Here is a 25,345-nt window from a genome sequence, read left to right on the forward strand (position 1 = left end):
CAAGCTGCACCTTTACTGGCGCTGTGAAATTAATGCACCCTCTTGGTGCTAGCCTGCACCCTCCCTGGTGCTAAGGCACCCCACCTCTATGGGGTCCCCATGAGGCACCTATGAGGTACCTATGATTGAGGTCAACACGCCCTCTTGGCGCTAGGGCACCCCACACTCTCTGGGGTCCCTATGATTGAGGCCTCCTCCAACCCCTACAGCCTCACCCAAGCCTCCGGGTGTAATATCACAACGTCAAAGCAAAACCACAAGCCCCTAGGCTATAACATAACTACAAGCCGCATGGCCATAACTAAACTCAAAGCCCTATGGCTCCAACAACATTGCTCAATGTAACCGCGGTACTTGCTCCTAGGCTTCTCTCTGCGTCCTCACTCCAGGAGCTCCTACCTCCCAGGCTGCAGGCAGGCAACTACCAGCCTGGCCTCAGCCCTGGGCTTTATAAGGGCCAGGCCCTGCCCCCTTCTGGCCAGCTGATTCTGATTAGTTGCCCCGGCAGCTGGCAGCTGTGCTCCTTAGGCTCTGCCAGGGCTCTCTCTCCCTGGCAGTTTCTCCTCTTTCTAGGAGCAGGCGCTGAGGTGTCCTGCGACAGGGACAAAATCAGGTCTTGACTAACCTGGTCAGGTTTCTGGCTGGGTGTACTATGTCGGTACCTAGGCAGCAAAGCACTACCATTTCCAGTCATTGTGACATCATAGTTCTGTTTTCCATAAGCTTATTTTCTTTGGAAATGGGAACTTGAACCATTAAACTCAATATGCTAGTTCTAGAAAGCTGAATAATAAAGGATTCAGAAGCATATTCCTACCTTGGATGCATCCAGGTCTGTGTGGTGCTTCATTATACTTGGATCATAGCCATTATGTCTCACTTTAATTACTGGGTCAAAAAGCTCAGCAAACATCTGTGGAGTTAACGGAGCATTAGTTTAGTTTTGGGTATGCAGTGTGGTTTTCTGGTCCCCTGTAGTGGCTGGACAACATTGAGTTTTATGAGTTTGCTCCAGCCTTTGAGCTCCCAAAGAGAAGAGAGTCTTTAGCTCAAGCAAGGAAGACTCCTAGTTTGAGAGCTAAATTTCCACTGCTGAGTAAAGTAAAAAGGTGACCAGGAAGCCAGTTGTAGGTTCTGAAGAGAAAGTAAGGAAGCAGAATTCTTGTGTTCTGAGCTGAAGTTAAAACAACTGCAATGACATAGGCTTCACCAAGTATTCACCCAAGGTCCAAAGCTTACAGGTACAGCCTGTCCTAAAGCCTATACTGCTATGGAGGTTTAGATAGGACTACTGTATGTGGGTGCATCTACATGTTGCCATATGGCAATATTGCTATGGTACCATGCTTTAATACGTTTTGGCACATGGGTGGATTTCACCAATATGTCACCATAGCAGTGCACTATACCCGGGGAGTGTGCTGCTATGGCAACGTAGCTGGCAATCACAGGCAAACACATGTGATCACTACGTCACCATAGGGCGATGTGTAGATGTGCCCTGTGAGCTGAAAATACCCCTTTGGAATACAGTGCAGACACAACCAGTGGGGGCATCTACGCTGCCTCTAGACAGCACTAGGGTATACCACAAATGGATGTCATATAGCTACCCACAGTGAGGAACAGAATGCACCCCAAAAAGCCTATCCAAGCCAGTAAGCTAATGGCACATACCAATAAGGGCAAAAGCATTTAATCTTTTCAGATGTAGCCCTGATGAAGCAAGCAGTCATATTTCACTATGGAGACAGTCTAAATATGCCCAAGGTACTACTAAAATTTAATTCTACAAATCCTTTCTACAGCCAGATCCTGCTCAAGACCAAGTGAAACAGAGTCATCTGTATCATAAACACATCATTAGCAAGCCAGCATCGGGGATGTTTGATATTACTTTGAAGAGAATAAATAATAGAAGAGAAGCTTCCAGTGCTCTATAGGCAGGAGCAAGATGACTGTAGTGTTAAATAACACAGAAGGTGTTATAACAATGGGCCTCTACTGCCTAGTTCTTGTTCTCCTATTTCAAAATTAAAATCAATGTATCTATCCTAGTCCTATGTATCTATCTTTGGTATTTTTCATGTCTATGTAGCCATAAAATCTAGCTGTCAAGCATCCCACATCTTTCAGAAGAAATGTTTTTCTTGTTTCTACTATCTTTTTGTTTACAATATAATTTCCACATCAGCTTGCTTGGATGGCTAGGTTTCACAGGCTTGCCACAAACTAACTTTTACGGCAGGACGGAGTGCAGTTGTGGGAGGCAAATAAAATATGGTTCCTGTGAGGCTGCACTTTATTGCATTTGATAACTTTATAGATGGTTGCTTTAGTGATGTTTCTTTTTCATTGCATGTCCTGCTGTAATTTCCCCCAAAGATGAGAGAAAATACCAGTATTATCCATATGGCTTGCATTTTATATATCATCTGGTGTGCATTTAAACATGCACATCTGACAAAAGATATTCATCCTAACAAACTCTTAGGAAGTATAATAACTGAACATTAGAGTAAGTAACATTTTACCTCATATGACTCTTCATCACCAGCAACCATACCCACAGTTTTAATGAAAGGATGGCCAGGATTGTCAACCCCAGTTTGGATACACTGGTCCAAGGAATAACCATTGGGAGTCATCTTGTCCCTTAGTTTTGCATAAATTGCTGGTGTGAGACATTCAGCCATGCAGTTGTTATGTTTGCGGAGATCAGGATAGTCTGCACTAAGGGATGAGAAAAACAAATGTACTTAACATGGTAATATTAAACAGTAATCCATGGGTCTGTTCGCAGGCTACAGCAACTCAGATGGAGAGGGGATGGCATGAGTGCAACATGTGGGCTACTTGTTTCCTTCTCTTAAGCTAAAACGTGTCATTTTGCTGTACACGGGTTGGTATGTTTCTGCAGTGGCTCAGGAGGGTCACAGAAAATATCAGAGTTTGAGATGTGATCTGTTTCTGGCCAAGCATAGAGTTGAAGTTTAGAAAGAACACAAGTGCACTACTCTCACTAAGGAACCCCACAGCTAAAATCACAGAACTGAAAGGACTTGACTACATGGAGTTGCTCAGGAAAATTAATCTAAATTAACTTTTAAAGTGAAATGTTAACCCACATCAAATCCCTTTGTAGCTATTTCTTCAGAATTAAAGTGGTTTTACTTTAGTTTAATGTACTTGAGAAATAAATTTGAATGAAGGCTACCATCATTCTGAATGAGCACTCACACAGGATTTAGTACATCTTTACTAATTGATTTTAACCTCACAATATTAGTTAATTCAGATTCATTTTCCTGAGTGCCCCTATGTTTGTGGTATTTTGAAGTTGTCTAAAAACAAGATTAATTATTGAAGAGCATGTTCTTGGATCCTGAAACCAGGATTACTTGTGGGAGATCATTTTCTTGCTTTATCAGTCTGCCAGTCTATTTCCCATGCTCAGTTCTTTCCCCTATCAAACACACCTCAGACAAACAAATAGATGTCATGGGTGGGTCATTGTGAGTTCTGTAACTGCTTTCTTCAGTCCTGATTGGGGCAAATCTCTTCCCTTCTACTTCCTTATGAGCTACATTCAATAACTACATCAGCTACTGAGGATGAGCGCTCACCCGAGATTTTGACCCGAAGTACTTACCTTGGAGGGAAGAGTTTTCGTCTGTCCTGAGCTCCTGCATTCACACTCTGCTGATTCAGTAGATATCCAGTGGTTAAAGCCCCTGTGCTAACTGTTGCAAAGAGCACAGCAGTTGTGCGGCCAGCCAGGAGACGAGAGAATGTGCTAGCCATTCTTCAAGGGTAAAATTTCTAGAAAGCAAAACAATCTGATAGGAAACCATACTTGTGACTAGTCATACATTCAGTGCTTGAAAAACGCTTTAAGGACTTGAACATACAGGAGGCATCTACATGTGTGCTTTACTGCAGTTGACTAATTAGCTCTGCAGTAAAATGTCACTGTCTACGTGTGCAAAGATATTAGGCTGGAATAAACTAATTAACTCTACTATAGGATAGTACTGCTTGGCACAAGTACTAGCTTATGGTACAGTTATTCAGTGTGCTGCAACGCACATGTAGACAGTGTCTGGGGATGGCTGGGGCATGAGGGAGCTACAGTGTGGGGCTTGCCTGCCATCTGGCCCTGCACTGTAGCACCCTCGTGCCCTAGCCAGCCCCTCCCCGCAGCATGTTCAGTTGGGGCAGAGCAGTTCTGGGCTGGCAGGCTGATCCCCTGGGCCCTCTGCCAGCCAGGGCTGTACCAGCCCAGCTCAACATGCTGTGGGCCCGGGCGCACATGTAAATGATTTGCCTGGGAGCAATAAACTCCAGTGCAAACTGCACCAGTTTTTTCAGCTGTACTAATTTCATGTGTAGATGCTGCCACAGAAATTCAGTAAAAGGTGGATTAGGAGTGGTATGAATTACAGTAGTGCCTAGAAGAAAATCATTAATATTTATTGTATTTCTTCATATGAACCTTTGGTACACTTGAAAACCGATTTGTTCTGTTCAGTTTAATATTGAATACAACCTTCAAAACCTAACTTCCAATATCGATGATGTTTTAGGCAATAATTCATCTCTTTAGCTTGCTTCACGGCAGTAATATAATTAGATAGAGGTATCTATTGAATGGCATATGGCAAGGTTATAACGGCAAGGTTACAAATAGCAAGCAAAAGATTGCAAATTAATAGGAGAATTTCTTTTTGGTAATGGAAGAGCAATAGAAATCTCAAGGAAGTTTAGAGCTTACATTTTATTGTTATTTGCACAATAATTGTGCTTTATAGTCTTTTGTGCTTTGTAGCTTTATAGATTGTGCTCTATAGTCTTGTGTGAAGAAAAGATCTGCCATTTAGGGAGGAAAAATGTCCAGCACACCTACAGCCTGGGGAATGACCTGCTGGGTGGCACGGAGGTGGAAAGGGATCTTGGAGTCCTAGTGGACTCCAAGTTGAACATGAGCCGGCAGTGTGACGAAGCCATCAGAAAAGCCAATGGCACTTTATCGTGCATCAGCAGATGCATGACAAATAGGTCCAGGGAGGTGATACTTCCCCTCTATAGGGCGTTGGTCAGACCGCAGTTGGAGTACTGCGTGCAATTCTGGGCGCCACACTTCAAGAAGGATGCGGATAACCTGGAGAGGGTCCAGAGAAGGGCAACTCGTATGGTCAAGGGCCTGCAGACCAAGCCCTACGAGGAGAGACTAGAGAAACTGGACCTTTTCAGCCTCCGCAAGAGAAGGTTGAGAGGAGAGGTGACCTTGTGGCTGCCTATAGGTTCATCACGGGGGCACAGAAGGGAATTGGTGAGGATTTATTCACCAAGGCGCCCCCGGGGGTTACAAGAAACAATGGCCACAAGCTAGCAGAGAGCAGATTTAGACTGGACATTAGGAAGAACTTCTTCACAGTTCGAGTGGCCAAGGTCTGGAACGGGCTCCCAAGGGAGGTGGTGCTCTCCCCTACCCTGGGGGTCTTCAAGAGGAGGTTAGACGAGTATCTAGCTGGGGTCATTTAGACCCAGCACTCTTTCCTGCTTATGCAGGGGGTCGGACTTGATGATCTATTGAGGTCCCTTCCGACCCTAACATCTATGAATCTATGAATCTATGAATCTATACTCATGTCAGAAACTAGATTCAGTGAGCACATCTATACGTGCTATTAATGTGGCTGAATAAACTCTGGCACAGTTCGCACTGGAGTTTATTGCTCCTGGGCACTGCATTTGCACATACACCTGGGACCACAGCATGTTGAGCCAGGGCAGAGCAGCCCCAGCTGGCAGGGGGCCCCAAGGGTCAGCCTGCCAGCCTGGAGCTGCTCCAACCTGGCTCAATGTGCTGCAGATTAATTAACTCTGCAGATTAAAATTAACTCCGATAGTACTCAGGGATAGTACTATTTTATGGCAGAGTAATTTACTGCACTGAAACGCATGTGTAGATGCTGACTGAGGGCATAAATTGCACCCAGAAAGCTGAGCCAGCTGAGGGCCTGCTCTGCTCTGGCTCAAATTGCTGCTCTCCCAGGTGCACGTGTACATGCTGTGCCTAGGAGCAGTTTCCTCTGGTTAAAATGGCACCGGAGTTTATTGTGTTGCATTAATTACATATATAGATGCACCCACAGAGACCTTTACAAGATTTTTTCATCTGACAAAATCCACAAGCATTCTACCAAGATCTGTTTAAACACTGACGACTGAATCCCCAAAATCAGATGCTGCTTGGGTGGAATAAAATCATCTTAAACGTGTTTAAGTGATCAGCTGATGTTTCCTTGAGCCTGTTGCTATTGAAAATAATTCAGGTATCAGAAAAACTCAAAAATTACTTAAATCTCCCTTTTCCCCAAGCATTGAGACAAGCCCAGTTTAGACTCATCTAAGGACCTGGTCCCCTTTCCATTACTGATATGTACACAGAAAGCTTTGATAGACTTGAATCACCATATTTCCATGAGCAGAAGAAAGATGTTCATATGAAAAACGCAGACCAAAGACATATTACAGACACACTGCCTGCAAAGACAAAGTGCTGTAATTAGCTATTACACTTTGGTATACTTTATAAATAATATAAATCTGTAGTAACCAGTGAGCCGTGAGCCGATGTTAAAGGCATTTTGTGAAAGCTACAACTGGGAGTTTTACTCTCCATCACCTCTCTTATTAAATATCAAAAACAGTAATTCCCAGAGATGGATTATGTCCATGAAGTCTGTAGAGAATCACAAAAATAAAACAGCCCTGTAAGAGATGTTTAAGTTTTTCTTAGTTGATGATTTCATGAGTTACTCTGAGTTTTTTAAGAAAACCCCGTGGGAAAAAGAGAATAAAGTTAATCCCAATCATTTAGAAAGCCTGCAGTTCACATCCTGGGTACAAGCTTCCTTCTGCGTCAGTTTCACAGGTTTTCTCATTTCTTTGTTACTTATTCATGAGAGTATTTTATATGTTAAAATAAGTTGTGCTTCTTTCCCATTTGATATCTTCTTTGAAATGCAATTGGAAATAACTGGTTAGCAGAGCATTCTTCAGAGATAAGAACTGAATAGATGTCTATTTGCAAGAACAAGTTATTTCCACAAAAAAGATCATTCAGTCCTGCTCCCATTGAAGTCAATAAGAATTTTGCCATCATTTATATACAGAACAAGACTAGGTCAAAAACTACTCAAGGAGATTTTAACATATTGTATTATCACAGATAATGGCATCTGTGTATTTTTCAAAATGCTATAGAACTATTAACAAACAAAGTCACAGTACCTCATATATCACCGCTGTATCTGTATATGTACTATTAGCCCAGTTGTACAGATGCAGAGAAAACAAGGTAAAGTGACTTGCTCAAGACCACACAGAGAGAACCCACATTAGAACTCACAACATCCTGGGTGCATCTACACGTGCTGCTATGGCGCCATAGTTACTACACTGTCATTCTGTACTTCCTTTTGGAAGTACTAATAGACAGCACAGTAACAACCCATACTGTGCCGTGCATGCTGCGCATGGTTATTTTTAGGCACTAGACCACTGTAGCAATGCATTATAATGAAGGAGCGCATTGCTACAGCGATGTAGTTGCGGCGTCACAATTTTTGCCCATGAATTCTATGTCATCTTAGCACATTGCTATGGCAACATCATGTGTAGGTGCACCCCCGACTTAGTCTTTGTCTCGTTCCTCCAGTCCGTGTGTCCTACTAAGACACTGGGTCTTTTTTCTGAGAGAGAAAGGAAGCCCACATTTCATTTGTACTAGATTATACTGGCAGTGTAAAGAAATCTCCAAATGAATGCATATGTCAGTTACGCTTGTTCTTATACTCTGTGTGCCCGTCTCTGCTCAAGAAGGCGTTCTCGGGCAACTCTTGCGCAGGCGGCTAACCGGATCTGCCCCGGTCTCGCAGGAGGGTCCCCGGAGGGTGCCCCGGGAGCCGGTAGCAGATCCCCAGAACTTGCCGACCAAGGTCTCGGCTGGGCCCACAGCAGGGGGGTCCCCCTCTCTGCGGCCTCCAGTGCCAAAGCACCCCTGGACGGGTTCTCACGGGGCTCCGACCTCCCCTACACCCCGGCCAACGCCACCTTTGGTCGCGGACCTTCTGCTCCTCATCCCCGTCCTGAGGACTGCGCATCATGGGCCCTCTTGCCCTTGCGGGCTTCTTTCCCGATGCCCTCGCCGGCATCTCTGCCAGTGCTTCCCTGGTTCCCTCACCAGTGGTTCCTGCTGGCTCTTCCCCGGTTCCCTCACTGGTGGTTCCTGCCGGCTCTTCCCCGGTTCCCTCACCGGTGGTTCCTGCCGGCTCTTCCCCAGTTCCCTCACTGGTGGTTCGTGCCGGCTCTTCCCCGGTTCCCTCACCGGTGGTTCCTGCTGGTTCTTCCCCGGTTCCCTCACTGGTGGTTCGTGCCAGCTATTCCCCGGTTCCCTCACCGGTGGGCCCTGCCGGCTCTTCCCTGGTTCCCTCACCGGTAGTTCCAGCTGGCCCTCTCTCCGGGTTCCTCCTCGCTGCCTCCACTGGCTCCCTCGTCAATTTCACCGCTCTTCCTCGGTGCCGCGGCTCTCCCAGCCTCCGCCACTCCCGGCGCTGCTGCAGCCTATCCGGCCCACGGCAAAGGCCCCGTGCGGGTGCCCGGTTCCGGCTCCAGGCCTCGCGTCCTCCCGCAGCACGCCCCCTCTGCCTTCGGGGCCACGTTTCATTTCCGCCGAGCGGCGCCTCTCTCTGACGTCACTCCGCTCCAGCTGTATGAAAGCGCGGCTCACGAGCCGCGCAGGTGGTTCCCCGGCCTGCACGCCACTACCGCTCTCACCTCCTGTGAAGCATAAGCGAGCGTTTCCTCTGGCTCTGGGCCAGGGTCTCCTTCTAGCCCCGTTGTCCCTGGGACACTCTGCATTGTGAGGGAGGTTCTAGGATGTGTCCATAGTGCTCTCCTATTGAACCTGGAACAACTTTTGAGAACAGAGAACAGTCCCATTCACTCATTCCAAGTCCATGTGAAGGCCTGTAATTAAGCAGAGTGGACATTTTAAGAGGGATTATGAGAATGCACCCTAGTTTGAGAGTGATGTTGGGACAGATTTAATTTTCTGTGGCAATGTAGACATGCCCTTAAAGGTCTATATTATTAGGCTTCTGCTATCATATCTGAGCTGGCATAGTTACGATGGCGGAACCACCAATTGGGAGTCCCACATGAGGAACTAAAGAGGCCTGAGGAACTAAAAGAGTCTGTATACAAAAGGCGGCCTGCTTCTTTACAATGTACCGGGATATTATTTTAAGTATTCCAGCCTGAGGTCAAGTAATTAACAAAAAAACTGAAGAGAGAACTGAGGCCATTTCAGGCTATGAGCTGAGGGAAACAAGCCTGTCCACAAGGCCCAAAAGCACTGGTTCTCCAATTTCTCTGTTTGTGACATCATTTCTGGCTGTGAGCCCCTCTTCTGAAACTGAATTGTCATTGGGCCTGCCACATCACTTTGGGCTGTGACCCCTTGTTTGGAAATACTGCCTAAGATTTAATTTATTTCAAAACACTTCTTAGTATGCCCTGTCAATTTGTTCAGAACATAGATATACAGACAGCTTTTGTACAAGAATGCTAGTGGTATATAAGTGAAATAAAGAAGATAGCATACATGAGGAAAGATTGAATATTTTTGCAATGTATGTACCATTCATGACAGAGTAACAGATTTATTCTATTCCATTCTGTTGTGGTCACTTAACAGTTGGTGCCATGTATTACTTAGAGTATACCATCCAAACCCTGCACTGAAATACTAATTTTCTCATGGGCTCTGCTATGGAGCTCATCACAGTTCTGTCTAAGTACCTTATAAACAGCTAATATATTTTAACATACCTGTGTATGACTGTTTCCATTTTACATTTATCTTCTCTGCTCAGGAGAGAGATAATGCCCTTATAATGGACTGGCTCACATCTAAAACTCTGTTGTGGAAGCTAAAAGCCTAACCTAAAGGTCAGTTCAGTCCCTAAGCAACAGATAGAAATTGGTTGCATAGGTGCCTGCACTTAGGGCTTGGAATTTCTACAGTGGTGTACCGAGGGTCTCAGGTGCCCAGAGGCCAATGCTTACATTTGTGGCCCCCCCTCCATCGCATAGTGCCCTCTCTAGTAAAAGATATCACATGCACACACACATGCACACACACACACCCCTCCCCCCACATGCAGATGCAGAGGGCTGGACTGAGCTGGGCCTGGTGGGAAGTGCTGCCACCACGCTGTGTCTCTGCAGGCAGGCTGCAACCCTGGGACAGGTAGCTCAGCTACCGGCAGGTGGGGGGGCAACATGAATTTTGGGAGGCTTTAGCTCCCAAGGCCCTCTTCGTGCCACAGCCCAAAAGGCACAGCGTGGCGCAGTGCTCCTGGCCTGGCCAGCCTGGCCCCAACCTCCCCCTGCCTCACTTCCAGGTAGGGCATGACTCTTCCAGCCTGTCTCGGCCCCCTCCCCACCAGATGTGGTATCACCCAGCCCACAGGCATGGCACAGCTTTTTAGGCAGGACCCCACCTCTGCCCCCTCTCCCCCCCTACCCCCGACCCCAGCACCATTGATGGAGGAGGGGCCCTGCTTCCAGCTCCCAGGGAAGCAAACGTGAAACCCTCAGTTTTAAACTTGACGCCAAAAATGGGCGCTGAATTTAAACTGCAGCTATCACTTACCTGCTGGTGAGGATCCCAGGGCCCCAAATTGGAACAGGCCCCTGGCCACGTGTACCCAGTTTGCCCATGCATTAATCCACCTATGGCCCGGCCACTCGCACCCCCCACCCCCAGCCTTCACCTGGAGGCCATGCGCCCCCAACCCCTCCTTGGTATGCCACTGAATGTCTAAAACTTAGGCACCTAACCCAGGAGGTACCTAAGAGGAAATGCTAAAGCACATGGGTATGTTTGAGCTCCTGTCTCTCTCAGGCATGCAGGTGCCTGACTCACACTGCACATTGCTCACCTCCATTCACTTGCAATTCATAACACCTGCTTCTGAGCATAGGCATCTAATGACATTGCAGTGATAGTGCCAGGGCCCGCCATTTTTCAACCAGCCTAATGGCTATAACACTCACCAGAAGTTGGAGATCCCTATTATAGGATCTCTTCAGCCTGAAGGGAAACATAGAATCATAGGGTTGGAAGGAAACTCAAGATGCAGGATGTGTTATTTCCACATATCCCACCTCCAAGGCAAGTGCCATAACTACCAGGCTACAGGGCAGTTTGGTCAGGGAAAGAGAACATTCTTCTTTAGCCTAGTGGTCAGGGCATTCCCTGGGTGGGAAGAAGTCTGGAGCTCTTGTACCTGGTACCAGGGTTATTCATACATTTTACGTTAAATGCTAATTACAGCATCAAGAATAATTCTCCTTTCAAGGAAATATCATAACAATGAGGCTCCAAGGTCATGCTCCCTCATGTTGCTTGCCTAACTGCATGACTTCCACTCTCGGCTACCCAGTAATCCAATTTCAACAAGAAAGGTGGAGGTTGCTCCTATGCAGCTTACTTCATAGCATGGTGGTGAAGGCATTTTTCTAGGAAGGCTGAGATGAGGATTTGCATTTCTTCAGGCTGAGGAGAACCTGAACCCAGGCCTCCAGGTTTCTGAGTTAGAATTCTACATACTAGACCAGGGGTGGGCAAAATATGGCCTGCAGGCTGGATCCGGCCTGTGGTGGGACTTTGCTCAGCTCACAATGGATCCCTCAATTGCCATGTGGCCTGTGGCACATCCTGCCATGCCCTGGGCAGGCAGCTGGGCTGGGGTGGTTCCACAGCTGAACTGCCTTTCTAGGCAGCCCTGGTGGTGGCTCCTTCCAGCTGCCCCAGCACTGTGGTACTGGTGGGGACCTGTGTGCACAGCCCACCCTGTACTTACTCCATACTCAGCCCAGTGAAGTGGACCAGCTCTGGACCAGCCAACCTGCATGCACAGCCTCAACCCTGGCTTGCCCCGCACCTGCTCCAGACTCACTTGCCCACACTGAGCAGCACCAGTGGCAGCCAGGCAGAAGCTGCTGCTCAGTGCAGGGGTAAAGCAGCCCCTCCCCTTTGCCACTGCCAGGCCCTTCTTGCTGCAGCCATGCAGAGCCCGCACTCAGGCTGCCCTTTGGCTCTCCTGCACTGCCACTGCTGCCCCACTGGGCAACCTGGGGGCAGCAGTGATGGTAGTGGAGAGGAACTGCAGGACAGGCTGGGCGCAGGCTCTGGGTGGCTGCAGAAAGAAGGGCCCGGTAGCGGTGAGGGGGAGGGGCCCTTTTTCCCTGTGCTGAGTAGCAGCTTTTTCCTGGCTGCTACTGCTGCTCTGCATGGGCAGGTGGTCCACAGCAGGCATGGGGCAGGCCAGGGTTGGGGCTGTGTGTGCAGGTTCCTGCCAGCTGAGGTGAGTCTGGAGCAGGAGCGGGGTGGGGTCAGGGCTGGGGCTGTGTGCTGATGGTGGTGGCGGGAGGAGCCACAGGATGCACAGGCTCCAGGCTGTTGTGAGGGGAGAAGGGGATGCTGACCAGCCCGCGACAGCTTCCCAGAACTGCCTATGTGGCCCACAGGCCCAAATAATTGCCCATCTCTGTACTGGACTATCAGGCTAAAATTTACTGTGACCACCATTTTTTAACTAAATTTAACACAGTCAGCATGAGACAGGCATGCCTAGAGTACTAATGATGCCTCTTCTCGGATTTAGATAGTGCTTGGTATTTCCAAGGACAAATAAGAATGGCAACAAAGCTTATGCATCTGTTTGGCACTAAGGTACTCAAACGGGACCATTTCTGAGCATGTGTAGACACCTTAGTGTGGATACCTAGAGACATGGGTGACTGGTGCCTCCTAATACTCGGGGGGCACCAGCAGCCAATCCCTGACCAGGGGGCCAGAGGCAGAGGGAGAAAAAAATTGGCGGGGGGGGGGGCTAAGCATGTGCACATGCCTGCTCGCACCCCCTCCCCCATGCACGAAAGTCTGTGGGGGAAGGGGCAGGGGGAGGGGAAAGGGCTATGAGGAGGGAGCGAGCGAGGCTGGGGCTGGCATCAGGCAGGGATCAGGCTCGGGGCCAGGGTCTACTGCACCCGTACAGCTGCCCCTTCCCCCATGCCAGGGGTCATTGCCTGGTGCTGGTGTCCCCTGCCCCCCAGCCCTGCACTGGCCCTGGCTGCCTCCCTGCACCAGCCCTGGTCTGGCCCAGCCCTTCATGGCCCGTGGCAGCCCAGAACTGGAGTGTGGCCAGCCTCGGCTGTGCTGCCGGACTGGAGGAGATGGAGCCCCCAGTACCCCTGTCCTGCCCCATCGAAGTCATCCCCGGGAAGAGCCTGGCAGCTCCTGCAGAGTCACGGCACCAGGGAGCCAAGAGGGGTGCATATCCCCTCCCCACTGATCTTTGCACGGGGCGAGGGTGGGCTGCAGCTGCAAAATGAGCTGGGCTCTGCCTGAGCAGAAAGTGGTGCGCTGCCATGTGTCTCCCACCACTGGGCAGGCTGGGCAGCGAGGCACATGGTGCTGTGCGGCGCCATTTTCAAAGACTGCAGTGAGGCACGGAGCAGGCAGATCCCAGCTTGCCTTGCAGCTGCAGTCCACCCTTGCTCCGTGTAAAGATTGCAGGGGGGCATGTGCCCCCCTTGGATCTCCAGTGCCATGATTTTGCAGGAGCCACCAGTCTCTGCTTGTCCTATGACCCAGCCCGGCTGGAGCTCACCATGAATTGGACCCCGACCAAAGCAGGTCATGGGGAAATCAGAGTCTAATGGCTCATCCAGGGCTGTGGCACATTGGAGCCAAGGGGTCTGGGGAATGTGCCACCCCTTCCCTGGCTCCCCCACAGTGCGCACAGTGGCAGGAGCTGCCAGGGCCCAATTGCCCCATGACCCTGCCTGACCGGGGCCCCATTCTCCATGAATGGGGCCCTGGCTGGGCCGGGTCATGGGAGAATCCTCACAGTGCAGGAGGGGCAGGGGTGAATGATTTGAACCTGTCCCTACCCCATTTCCTCCTGTACTGTGAGGGTCTTGATCTCCCCTCCCACCCATCCAGAAATGAAAGGAAAAAACCATACCTACCTGCCCGCTGTGCTGGGCTGGCTATGAGCCCAGTGCACCCGTGTCCCTCCCCCCTGCTGCAGCAGCCTGAGGCTGGGTTGCCCTGGCGTTGGGGCGGGGGGGGGTTGAGCCCTGTTAGAACCCCCTTCTGCCGCCCCCACCAGCTGATCCCCGCCAGTGGCAGAAGTGCTGCCAGCACCTCTCTCGGGGGGGCACAACCAATCTCATGGGGTGCACGTGCAGCATGTTGAGCTAGTGGGGAAACGTGGCTGCCCAGCTGTCAGCGGGGCTGCAACCCCGGGCAGGATGCCGAGGAGCCTGCGTAGGGATGCCACACACATGCGTGCGCTCATGAGGAGGAAGCACAAGGTCACACTCGCGCCTTCCTCCTCCTCTTCCTCCTCCTCATCCATGGGAGTTGGGGGCGAGGAGGGAGGCGGGTTGCGCACGTGTGACCATGTGTGAAGACCGGTCTCCTCGTCCCCAATGGAGCTGGGCAGCATCCTAAGGCGCTGCTTTTCCTCCTCCTCCTCCTCCTCGCTGCTGCTGCTGGAGGCCAACAGCTGGCTGCTCCTCCACGGCTTCCTCTACCTGGTGCTGTATGCCAGGTGTCCCAGGGCAAGCCTGCATTATGCTTCTTTCATTCATTGAGAAGTGAGTAGAAGCAAAAGTGTTTATTTTAGTCAAGTGTTTGGTATTATTTCATTGTTACTTTTGTATTGTTTTTATTTTGGATTTTAAACCACATTTCCAGACCCATTTCATTGTCACTTCCTGCTACTTCATTGGTGTCAAAGGTCACGTGACATCACTTCCTGATGTGATACCGCTTCCTGTGAGGTCTTTGAATATGGCTCGCCGGCCCACTAGGTGATAAGTTCATGATCTGGCCCCACATTCAAGAAAGTTAGACACCCCTGGTCTACTGCATAGCAAATGTCCCATGTAGATGCTCCCAGTCACCAGGATTGAACAGATGAGTAAATCTGTCTTGCCCAACCTACTGCTCCTCAAGCCAGATTTTTGTGTGAAGGATTGCTTTTCTGTTGGAAGTTTAAAAAGTCCCATAATTAAAATGTCTTTCTTTCTGGCAACTGTGTCTTCCTGGAAGGCTTACACTGCTTGCTATGTAGTCTGCCTTCATGAATCTTTAGCTTCCTTCCCCTGTTTTCTGTGAGCACAAGTCCATTTTACAATGTACAAATTGCTGCTGCATTGTAAACCATTAATAGCTGTTCCTGGCACAGGTTACCCTTCTGAGAGAGGCATCTGACAATTGTCAGTCACAGCAGCAAGCAACCATCACCTGGAGTAATTTGATGAACCCAGCTGGCTGTGTGTTTTGCACCTTAAGTAGAACAAGCCTAATTTTTGACTGTAGCATGGTATGGCATCTCAGGGTGCAACCCTTTTGACTGTCAGATGAAAAGGGTCATGGAGTATAACCATCAGGCATTTTTTGGGAAGAAGGAGAAATTAAAAACAAATATTGCAGATGTTTTGCTGTGGGTACAGGCTCGTGCATATTTCTGTCAACAAGGTATGAGTCCCTTAAAACAGGAGCATAACAAAGGTGGGTTACTGGGGTACCAGCCCTGGGCACTTACGGTTGGGGGAGAGAGTGGGGTACAAAAATAGCAACAACTGTGCTGCTGGCCCACCACCATTGGCAGCTGATGCCACACAAAGCACTCAAGTGTCTAGTTATACCTCCACTTAAATTGGACATGTGTACTCCATAGGCAGAATGCTGTTGCGGAATATAAACGCATAAAACACTGCAGCACAGACTGAACCTGCATGTATAACATAGAAACAATTAACATATTCTAATTAAATTTGTGCAACATTTTCCCCCCCATTTCAAAGATCAAAATGAAAACTGGAAAAAAGGACTGGGTTGAGTGGTTGACATTTCATTTAATATCTTGAGGTTCTACCTTTTAAGAAAAACACATGGGCTGCAGCCAGACGAGCATGGCCATGCAGTATGTGGCACCGCAGACATGCCTGCGGTGCCACATACTGCACATTCAGTTGTTCTTCACACTGCAAGGTTCCAGCATGGGGTGTTTTTTTTTTTACTCTGGGAGATCCTGGGGTCAAAAAAACCCATGCAAAAAAAAGTGGAGCGGGGCACATGGAGGCAGCAGGCACCTCTCAAAGCCAGAGCCTGGCCAGCCAGAGCCACACTGGCTGTCAGCCAGGCTCTAAATGGCAGAATCCCCACTGCTGTAGTCCCAGGAGGCACCAGGACTCCAGGTAAGGCTGCTGGGGCCAGCCCAGTTCTGGCCCCAGCCTCTCCTACACCACCTGGAGTAACCTGCCGTGCGTCAGAGGGTGTGTGGCATAGGCATTCCCCGGGAACAAGTAGCAGCAGCAAAAGGTTTGCCACTGCTTCGTGTCCCTGGGGAAACAAACATCCAAACTTGTGTGTACGTAGCCATGGATTTCAAAATTAAATGTTTACATTTGAAAATGCCTAAATGAATTATTTTGACAGTTTCAAAAAAATATTTCTTTCAATGAAAAGTATTTGCCACATTTAACTAAATGCTTGGCAAGCTCTGATTGACCTGAAAACATCCCCTGGCACTAATTATAAATGATATTATTATTTGTATTGAATTCAGGGCACCCTTTGTTTTGAACAGTAATTATTATATTCATAGGTATGCCCATAGAAATGCCCATTATTCTCTGAGAACACCCAATGAGGAATACCAAGGTACAACCTGGTAGTTCCCTCTCACTATTTCTTCTCATTAGGAGCTTATTTTTTTGTCATGTTCCATTATGTCAGCCCAAATTCTTTGCTTTTACTGAACCATGGGAAGACTACAGTTTTATCCCTAGGGACTGGCATTGTGTTTCTTAGTCCTCACAGTGAGAGACAGGATTGTTTTCATAGATAATGCATTTCATCGACTACAGCTAAAAATGGTATATGATATGCTTTTCATAGATTTAAGGCCAGACAGACTAGTGTGATCACCTAGTCTGATCTCCTATAACAGTGGTGCCCAACCTTGGGCAGTGCCAGGTCCATCTACAGGCCGGATCTGGCTGGTGGGTTCCATATAGTATGCAGGGCCAGTGTGGTAAGGGCCCAATCTGGCTGCAGTAGGGTACACAGCTTCTGCTCTCTGTCCCCCTGATCCATCCCCCTGTGGGGGCAGGGAGAGGCCCGGCCCTGATCCAGACATACTAAGTGTGGGGAATTTTGCTCCCTACTGCCAAAGATCCTGACCTGTGGGGATCTTCTGAATTTGTCTGAGAAAGGCATGTCAGGTTGGATGTCATGGCTCTGCAGACCAGTTTTAGCCCTTGGGCTGGAGATTGAGCACCCCTGTCCTATAACACAGGCCATAGGCCTTCCCTAAATTAATTCTAGCTTCAAGTCAATAATTGGGGCTGAGGATTTTAGCAAAGCATTCAATCCTGATTAGAAATTTCCAGTGATGGAGAATGTATCACAATACGCACCTAGTTGTTCAATTGTTGAAAATTCACCTTTATTTATATGGTCTGATCTTATTTACCTTCAAATTCTAGGCATTGGACTGTGTTGTACCTTGCTGTATTATACTGAAGAAGCCTCTATCAAATTTCTGTTCTGAATCAGTTACTTAAGGATAGAGACTAAGTTACCCCTTCACTTTCTTTTTGATTAACTAGATTGAACTCCTTGGGCATTGTTCAACCTAATAATGCATGGTTGGACCCAGACTATGCAAGCAGGCCGGGGACAAAAGGGTTTCGGGGCCTTATTCCTCCCTCTTCTGTCTCTCCTTCCATCGACAGAAAACACCAAGGAGGTGGTGAGATAAGTAAATGCTTTACTCACGGTTTAGGCAGAAAAAAAAACTTCTTAACAGCTGTTTCACCATTAAACTCGCTGGTGACTCGAGAACTCTAAACACATTCGGATGGTATACCCAGTCATGATGGGGGCGTCCAGGGGGAAGGGATTTCGTGGACGCAAGATCCTGGAAAGGGTGATCAGGCCTCTCCAAACTGATGTGTGGATCCATCCCTGCTTTTGGCGTGCTTGCCTTTTTAAACGGGCTGCATCCCCCCTGCCCCCTGCCAATCAGCACGGGCTGGGGCCGCCGCTGTCAGGCCGCGCCCACTACTTCCCCCATGCCATGAGCACAACTTGCTCCTACATTTGGTGTTTGGTCATTTTTCTTTCTTTTCTTTATCACATGCCCCCTTGACCAAATGCCAATCTCGAACATGTTTAGGCTCGAAAGCTTCCTTCCCTATACATATATATATATATATATATATATATATATACACAAAGCCAAAATACAACATCTAATACAAATACATAATAAAACATTAAACAATGATATCAAGGGTAAGTCCAACTGTGTCTGTCCGGATGCAGCACGACGTTTTTGCCAGGGCCGTCGCCAATAGATTCACTTGCGGCGACGAGTTTCACACTACGTCATGCATCGGCGACTTCATGCCGTTTCGGGCTGAAAAACAAAACTTGGGGTTCATTAGTAATACGTACTAAACTGTGCTGCGTCGACTTAGCCAATTATGATGGGCCAAGACGGTGCGTACGGGTGAGACTGTTTCAAGGGAGACAAAATAGGTGTTCGGGTACTCGCCGGGTTTAAGTACAACACCGGGAGCTGGAGTTGGGCACTTACTAGTAGCTGTGGGAATGGTTAGCCACACTGTTTCTTGGGGTGAGTAACATGGCTTCCAAGGCGGATGTGGCACTGGAGTGCGTTCATCCCATAAAGCTTTAGTGGCGTTCATGGCAATTAGTACATCATTGTTGTACTTGGTCCAGTTCTTGAACGATCCGTTTTCCCTCAGCCTTAACTATTCCTTGTATAATCCTATTTGGCGCTCCACGACGCCATTGGACTGCAGGTGATAGGGTAGATGGTGATGCCACTGAATGTTATGCTCTACCGCGAACCGTTCTAAGCCTTTGGAGTTGAAGGGTGGTCCTCCATCGGAGTGTATGACATGGGGCACTTGCCAATGGGCGAAAGCAAGCTGTAGACATCCTTGAATCACGGGAGCAGTGGTCTTCCTTGTGGGGAGGACGAGGATTTGACGGGTTCCCAGGTCTACAATTACTAGCCCCTTGTTCGGTGCCTTGGCTCCTGGGAGTGGCCCAAGCAGGTCCACTTGCCACACCTTCCCTGGAGCAAAGTGTGCTGGATCATAGATGCCCTTTTGGTGCTTGTGGTGCACCGGTTTTTCTCGCGCACAGGCAAAGCAGGCTTGGATTATTTTCTTCCACTGTTCTACGCTTGGTCCTTTGTTGCCTTGTTCCCTCCAATGAGCTTGCGCTCTTTTTGCTCCGAGGTGTCCCCAACGTTCGTGGAGCCAAGTGAGAAAGGGGTCGGTGTCTATAACGTCAGTGACATGTAACTGGGGTATGTCCTTTTCATCTATGGATCCTTTGTGTGCCAGTAGCTGATCTATGATGGCATGTACGGGGTCTGTATCAGGTTGGTGAGAGCGCGTGTGCTTGATTAAGGGGCGAACAGAAAAATGTGATAAAATGGTCTTGACATCGTCCCAGAGGGTTGTGTGTTCTGTAACTTGTGCCTTTCTGGTAACAATCCTGTATATATAATCTGAGTCTATGGCTATGACAGGTACCGGAAGCGTCCCATCGTGGTGACAGTAAGTGTGTTCAAGAGCTAGCTGAAAACCTCGTAGTTCAGATGCTTGAAACGACTCTCCTGGATGGGACGTTTTGAGCTCATAGTCGTGACAAGGGTCACAGTAATATCCATATCCTCTGCCATCACGGGATGTACCATCTGAGGCTATCCATGCCGGGGGTGTGGTCCCATAAATTGCAATACAATGGGATCATCCTCTTCAGCGGCCGGAATCAGTTCTCGGTCAGCGACTTGCCACGCCGACCAGTGATACTGGTGACGAAGGACCAGGGCGCTCCAAGTTTTCTCCGTGCCCTGATACTCCAGGTGGATTCTGCTAGGATTAAGCAATCCTAGTGTGGTGCCGCTGGGTGCAACAAGTACACCTGGGCTCACCGCGAGGTGTTCCCCTAGTTGAGCCACGAGCATAACCTTCCCTAAACAACCACATCGATGTTGGTGGCTTTTGAGTGTGCGGTGACCAGTGTACGCGAGTTCCCCCGTTTCGGTGTCATTGGCTGTAAACCAGATATGCTCCGTGGTGTAGGCCACATGAATTGTCAGGAGACTGCCGGCGGGGGGTGCGATCAGACGCATCTTTTTAACCTCTGTCATAACTTTTTCCAATGCGGCTTGGTCACGCTCACTCCATGGGACTCTGCGTCGTGTTTTCTTGCGAATTTGGTGTTGCAGACACTGGATAACTTTTAAATGTGATGGCGTCATAAAATTGCAGAACCAATTTAGCTGGCCTAGCAGGCCTTGAAAGTCCATCTGCGTGGTCGGCCAAAGTGAGGACAACTCAGGGGTAGCATTGTGTGTCGTCCCCTATCGCCATTGTCCTGTGAATCATGTCCCCAAAAACTTAATGTCCGAGGATGGCTCGCTCATGGACTAAGCCAGGTTTACTGTCCATCCTTGATTGCTCAAGTGGTCCTTTAGGTCCGCAGTGGTGGCGCGGACTGCGGCACGGTTGTGCCCTATGATGACAACATCATCGACATAGGTCCAGATGTGAACGTCTGTGGTCTTTGGGCAGGGATGAACAAAGCTGTCGATCGTCCCATTCATCGCTGTGACTGCTAGGGCTGGTGCGTTGCGATAACCTTGTGGACAAACCTTCCAGGAAAACATTTGTCCGCCTACACACATATTAAGGATTCCTTGTGGGTCATGTATAGGGATTGAATAAAACATGTCCTTTAAGTCTAATGTGGTGGCAAACCATTCTCCACCCCTCTGTATTTCGTTCATGCCATCGAGGATGTCTGAGACGGTTTGTGCGGCGGGCACTTGGAGCGGTTTACAGCGACGATTCGCTTGTCGGTAGTCCACCACTAGACGAGCTTCTGTCGGCTTTCCTGGTTTAGGGATTCCCCATCCGGCCAAAAGGTAGGTGGAGGATTTTACGGGATGAATGCACTCTTGCTTGCACAAGTCAGCTAAGAGGTTTCGGATTTGGGCCTGCAGGTCAGTGCGCATTGGGATTGGCTGGTACCGCTAGGGTGTAGGGTTTGCTAGCGCTGGCTGGTGTTTTTCGCCTGATGTCACAGTCAATGGGAGTGCCAAGTATATGGCGTTCTTTAAAGCTAACGCCTTTATTGCAGGGATACCCAAGATATTTATGCCCCCTAAGACTCCATGCAGTAGCCTTTTGTTGATCCAGAACTTGACCATGGGCGCAGATGTCATGGCATTTAGCCCTTGTACAAAGATGACTTTGGATGTCTTAACATGGGGTGTTTCAGATCTCAACACATTTACTTGAGCTCCCGTGTCTAGCAAAAAGCGTGTAGGGATAGGGGTAGAGTCTTCAGTTGTGCTCACATCATAAGTTGCGTACGGGGGTTCATCATTAGTGGGTCGGCCGTCATCGCCTGTATCGACGGCCGCTGCTCATTTTTTTCTCTGTCTGGCTCCTGCTCTTTAAACTTAAAGCCTAGGTTCAGCGCCAGTGTTTTTTGCCCCTCATCCCCTAACCCACGAAGCTGATTCTTTGTCAGACCGCTTTTGCTTAGCAGAAAACCAAACATAGCACACTCTTTAAGTGTGCGGTCCGGCGGTTGTCCACACGGTGAACGATTAGTTAGGGGTTTTCTAGGCGTTGCTTTCCACACTCCTACCACCTGTACCGCCGCTGGCGGGATGGACTTGGATTCTACTTTGCGTGCTGTGGTGAGCTTTCCCAGACTACTTAGAACGTTCCCTATCAGCCCCCCTACCAGTGGGTGTAATAACAAGCGGAACATGGGTGTATTCATACCTCCATAAACCTCAACGCAGGCCTCCGCTGCTGACGCGGATACAGGGACCTTGCCAGGATCGTTAAACCAATGATGCGGCCAAACACTGTTTGCCTGGTGTGGAGTCAGGCTCAGTGGATACTGTCTGGCATCCCAGGTTAAGTAACTGGCTCCCGCTATTGCATACAGGAGCTGTGCGGGCGATGGATCATCAGGCGGATCCGCATGCCAAGCGTGAGCTCGGTTCAACAGTGCTGGGACCGCGGCAGCACACAAAGGGATTGGCCAAGCCTGATTGCACAGTACTTGAGTCATGTCGCTAGACGCTCTTCCACTCCATGTGGGTTGGCGCATTAGGATAGAACACTCCTCTGGGTCTACCAAATCTGACCCGTGCTGTAATATCAGTCGTCCTAGCCATATTGCCAGTGTTTCACCCGGAATTAGTCGGGTATCTCTTGTCAGCTCTTGGAGTTCCCCTCTGGTGCGCGTGCAGGAGGTAGTGAGGGTGCGGGTTCCCGCGCCATCGATGACAGTTTTCACTAAGGCTACAGGGTTTGTATGCAGAACGGGTGCGCCTGCGTCGGCAGGGAGGGCGGAACATAGCTCCGGCGGGATGTTGTACGGAGGCGGTTCCTCGGGCAGGGCCAACAGGGTTTCTCTAACGTTGGGGTTTCCCGCCTGGGACTCTTTGGCCACACCGTCTTCTTTACCTGCGGCGCCATCTTTAAGCGGTGGCTCGGGCTGTGCGGCACTCTGCTGCGCGGCCGTTCTAGTCAGCATATCTATTATGCTGGCTTGGCTCGTCGCGTGTCGTAGCAAGGTGGTCACCGAGCAAAACAGGATATTAATCATTTTTCCCTTATTCCACTTTTGCCCTGTCCACCCTGTGGCATCCCGTCCATCGGTCTCAAGACTCTCACGGAGTGCCATTAGAATTTCATCTTCGGCGCCTCCGGGATTGAGATTGGGGCATTTGAATTTATCGGGAGGGATTTCGCAGCCGCTCCCCTCTTTTAGGTACTGGATGCACCTAGTGTACTGTTTTGCAGGAGTACGGTCATCTGTGCCTGTGGGCTTGATGTGGCTAAGTAACGCCTGTGGTTTTTTTGTCAGGAGGGTGGTAAAGAACTGCGGGGCAGGAAAGGAGGCATCCTAGGGCTGCGGGGCTGAGGCTGGACACGACCCATTCTTTAAGCGGCTCCTCGCTGCCCTCGGTCAGGCGGATGGAAACATAGCCTCCCATCTTTCTGTCCTGCCCAGCTTGATGATACACCACATGGGCCCGTAAATCATCGGCGTTCGTGGTCGGGGGGCAGTGATGGTTTCCCCATGGGTAATGCCTGATTAACTCATCAACATCTCCTTCGTTCCCCCTTTGCCCCGGGGATCCTGTTCGTGATGCCATGTTCAACCTGATAATGGGTGGTTGGACCCAGACTACGTGAGCAGGCCGGGAACAAAAGGGTTTCAAGGCCTTATTCCTCCCTCTTCTGTCTCTCCTTCCGTCGACAGAAAACACCAAGGAGGCGGTGAGATAAGTAAATGCTTTACTCACAGTTTAGGCAGAAAAAAACACTTCTTAACAGCTGTTTCACCATTAAACTCGCTGGTGACTCGAGAGCTCTAAACACATTCAGATGGTATACCCAGTCGTGATGGGGGTGTCCGAGGGGAAGGGATTTCGTGGACGCAAGATCCTGGAAAGGGTGATCAGGCCTCTCCAAACTGATGCGTGGATCCATCCCTTCTTTTGGCGCGCTCGCCTTTTTAAACGGGCTGCATCCCCCCGCCCCCTGCCAATCATCGCGGGCCGGGGCCACCGCTGTCACGCCGCGCCCACTACTTCCCCCATGCCATGAGCACGACTTGCTCCTATGTTTGGTGTTTGGTCATTTTTCTTTCTTTTCTTTATCACAGGCATGTCTCCACATGCAAGGACATGTGCTTGAAGCAGCAAAAAAGTAACATCACAAATTTGTGTCACTACTATTTGTCATTGTGCACACCCTTGCACATGGGCATCAGTGTGTGGCAAAATGCCCTGCTTCAGGGAAACTGTTGTTTCCCCCACTTCTCCCAGCTCCCACCATGCTGGAGGAGCCAGGGCAGAACTAGAGGAGGGAAGATGCTCTGGCCAGCAGCCAGAGCTTCTCCCAGGAGGACTGAGCTTCTGTGTCTTCCAGTGCATGCTCCTCTGGCTTGCACTGCACTGTTTTCTTCTGTGGTGGTTTTTTGTTTTTTGGGGTTTTTTGTTTTTGTTTTTTTGGGGGGAGGGGGCTGGGGGGGTTGCTACCAGGATTTGTTGGTAGCAATTTTTTCCCCCAGCGCTCCAAATTTGCAGCATGGGGCACATTTTAATGTGCCTGGCATACAGTTTGTAGCGCTGCAAAGAGGTTTGCAGCACTGCAAACCACATATGCCTGCATATCTGGATCTGGCCCTTGGGCCTTTGGTTTCACTGAAATGAGAAGACTACAGTTTTTTCCAGGGAGACTGTTATCATGCTGTTTGGTCCTCATAGTGAGAGAGGAGTTTGTTTTCATAGCTTGAGCCTTGAGTTTTCCAATCTTTTAATGACTCTTTTAGCTGTTTTTTGAACCCTCATCAAGTTTTTCACTACCTTTCTGAAGTGCGTATAGTGAAAATGAATAGCCTTTTAGTAAGCACACCAATGCCAAATATAGAGGTGATACAGCCTTTCCACTCCTGCTCAGTAGTCACTTGTTTATACATCCAAGGATCACACCAATGCTTTTGGCTACATACTGGACTAGTAGTTCGTGTTTGGCTGATAATCCACCTGTGCCCTGAGTTCTTTACAGAGTTGCTGCTCGCTAGAATCCCCTGTTACGCAAATATGGCCCATATTTTTTTCTGAGTTATTGATAAAATGCTGAATAGGATAGGGCCAAGAATCAAGCTCTATTGCATCCCATACATCTGGTTGGTTGGTGGTGGTTCTCTTTATAATTACTGTTTGAGACCTATCATCTACCTAGTTTTTATCCACTTAATATATGCCATGGTACTTTTGCACTGTTTTAGTTTCTTAATCAAAATGTCCTGCTGTATCATATCAAGTGCCTTACAGATTTATATTATATTACATCAATGTTACTAGCTTTATCAACCAAACCTGAGAAGTTTAATCATATGAGGTCAGTTTGAGAAGATAAAGCCATCTTTGTGGATATCTGTTATATTACTTCATATAAATCTTTATTAATTAAACCTTATATCACCCATCCCATTATTTTAGCCAGGAAAAATGTCATGCTGATAGGTCTATAGAGTGCTGACAGACTTGGAAAAAAATAAGCAAAACAGTGCTTTACTGAAAGAAGAATTGTCTCAGTTTGA

At 48.8% G+C, this 25,345-nt stretch overlaps 1 protein-coding gene across 1 annotated transcript in view; it reads right to left on the reverse strand.

The window, feature by feature from the left end:
* CKMT2 (creatine kinase, mitochondrial 2) overlaps positions 1-25,345 on the reverse strand; it is a 50,993-nt gene that overhangs the window by 18,733 nt on the left and 6,915 nt on the right. Inside the window, exons 2-4 of the mRNA XM_006277238.3 lie at positions 3,653-3,822; positions 2,535-2,733; positions 818-913 (exon numbers count right to left, since the gene is read on the reverse strand). Of these exons, the coding sequence (XP_006277300.1) occupies positions 818-913; positions 2,535-2,733; positions 3,653-3,804 (447 nt within the window). The 5' untranslated portion in view covers positions 3,805-3,822. The remainder of the gene's footprint in view (positions 1-817; positions 914-2,534; positions 2,734-3,652; positions 3,823-25,345) is intronic.

This window comes from Alligator mississippiensis, chromosome 3 (genome assembly GCF_030867095.1).
Source record: "Alligator mississippiensis isolate rAllMis1 chromosome 3, rAllMis1, whole genome shotgun sequence".
Classification (NCBI taxonomy): Eukaryota; Metazoa; Chordata; order Crocodylia; family Alligatoridae; genus Alligator; species Alligator mississippiensis.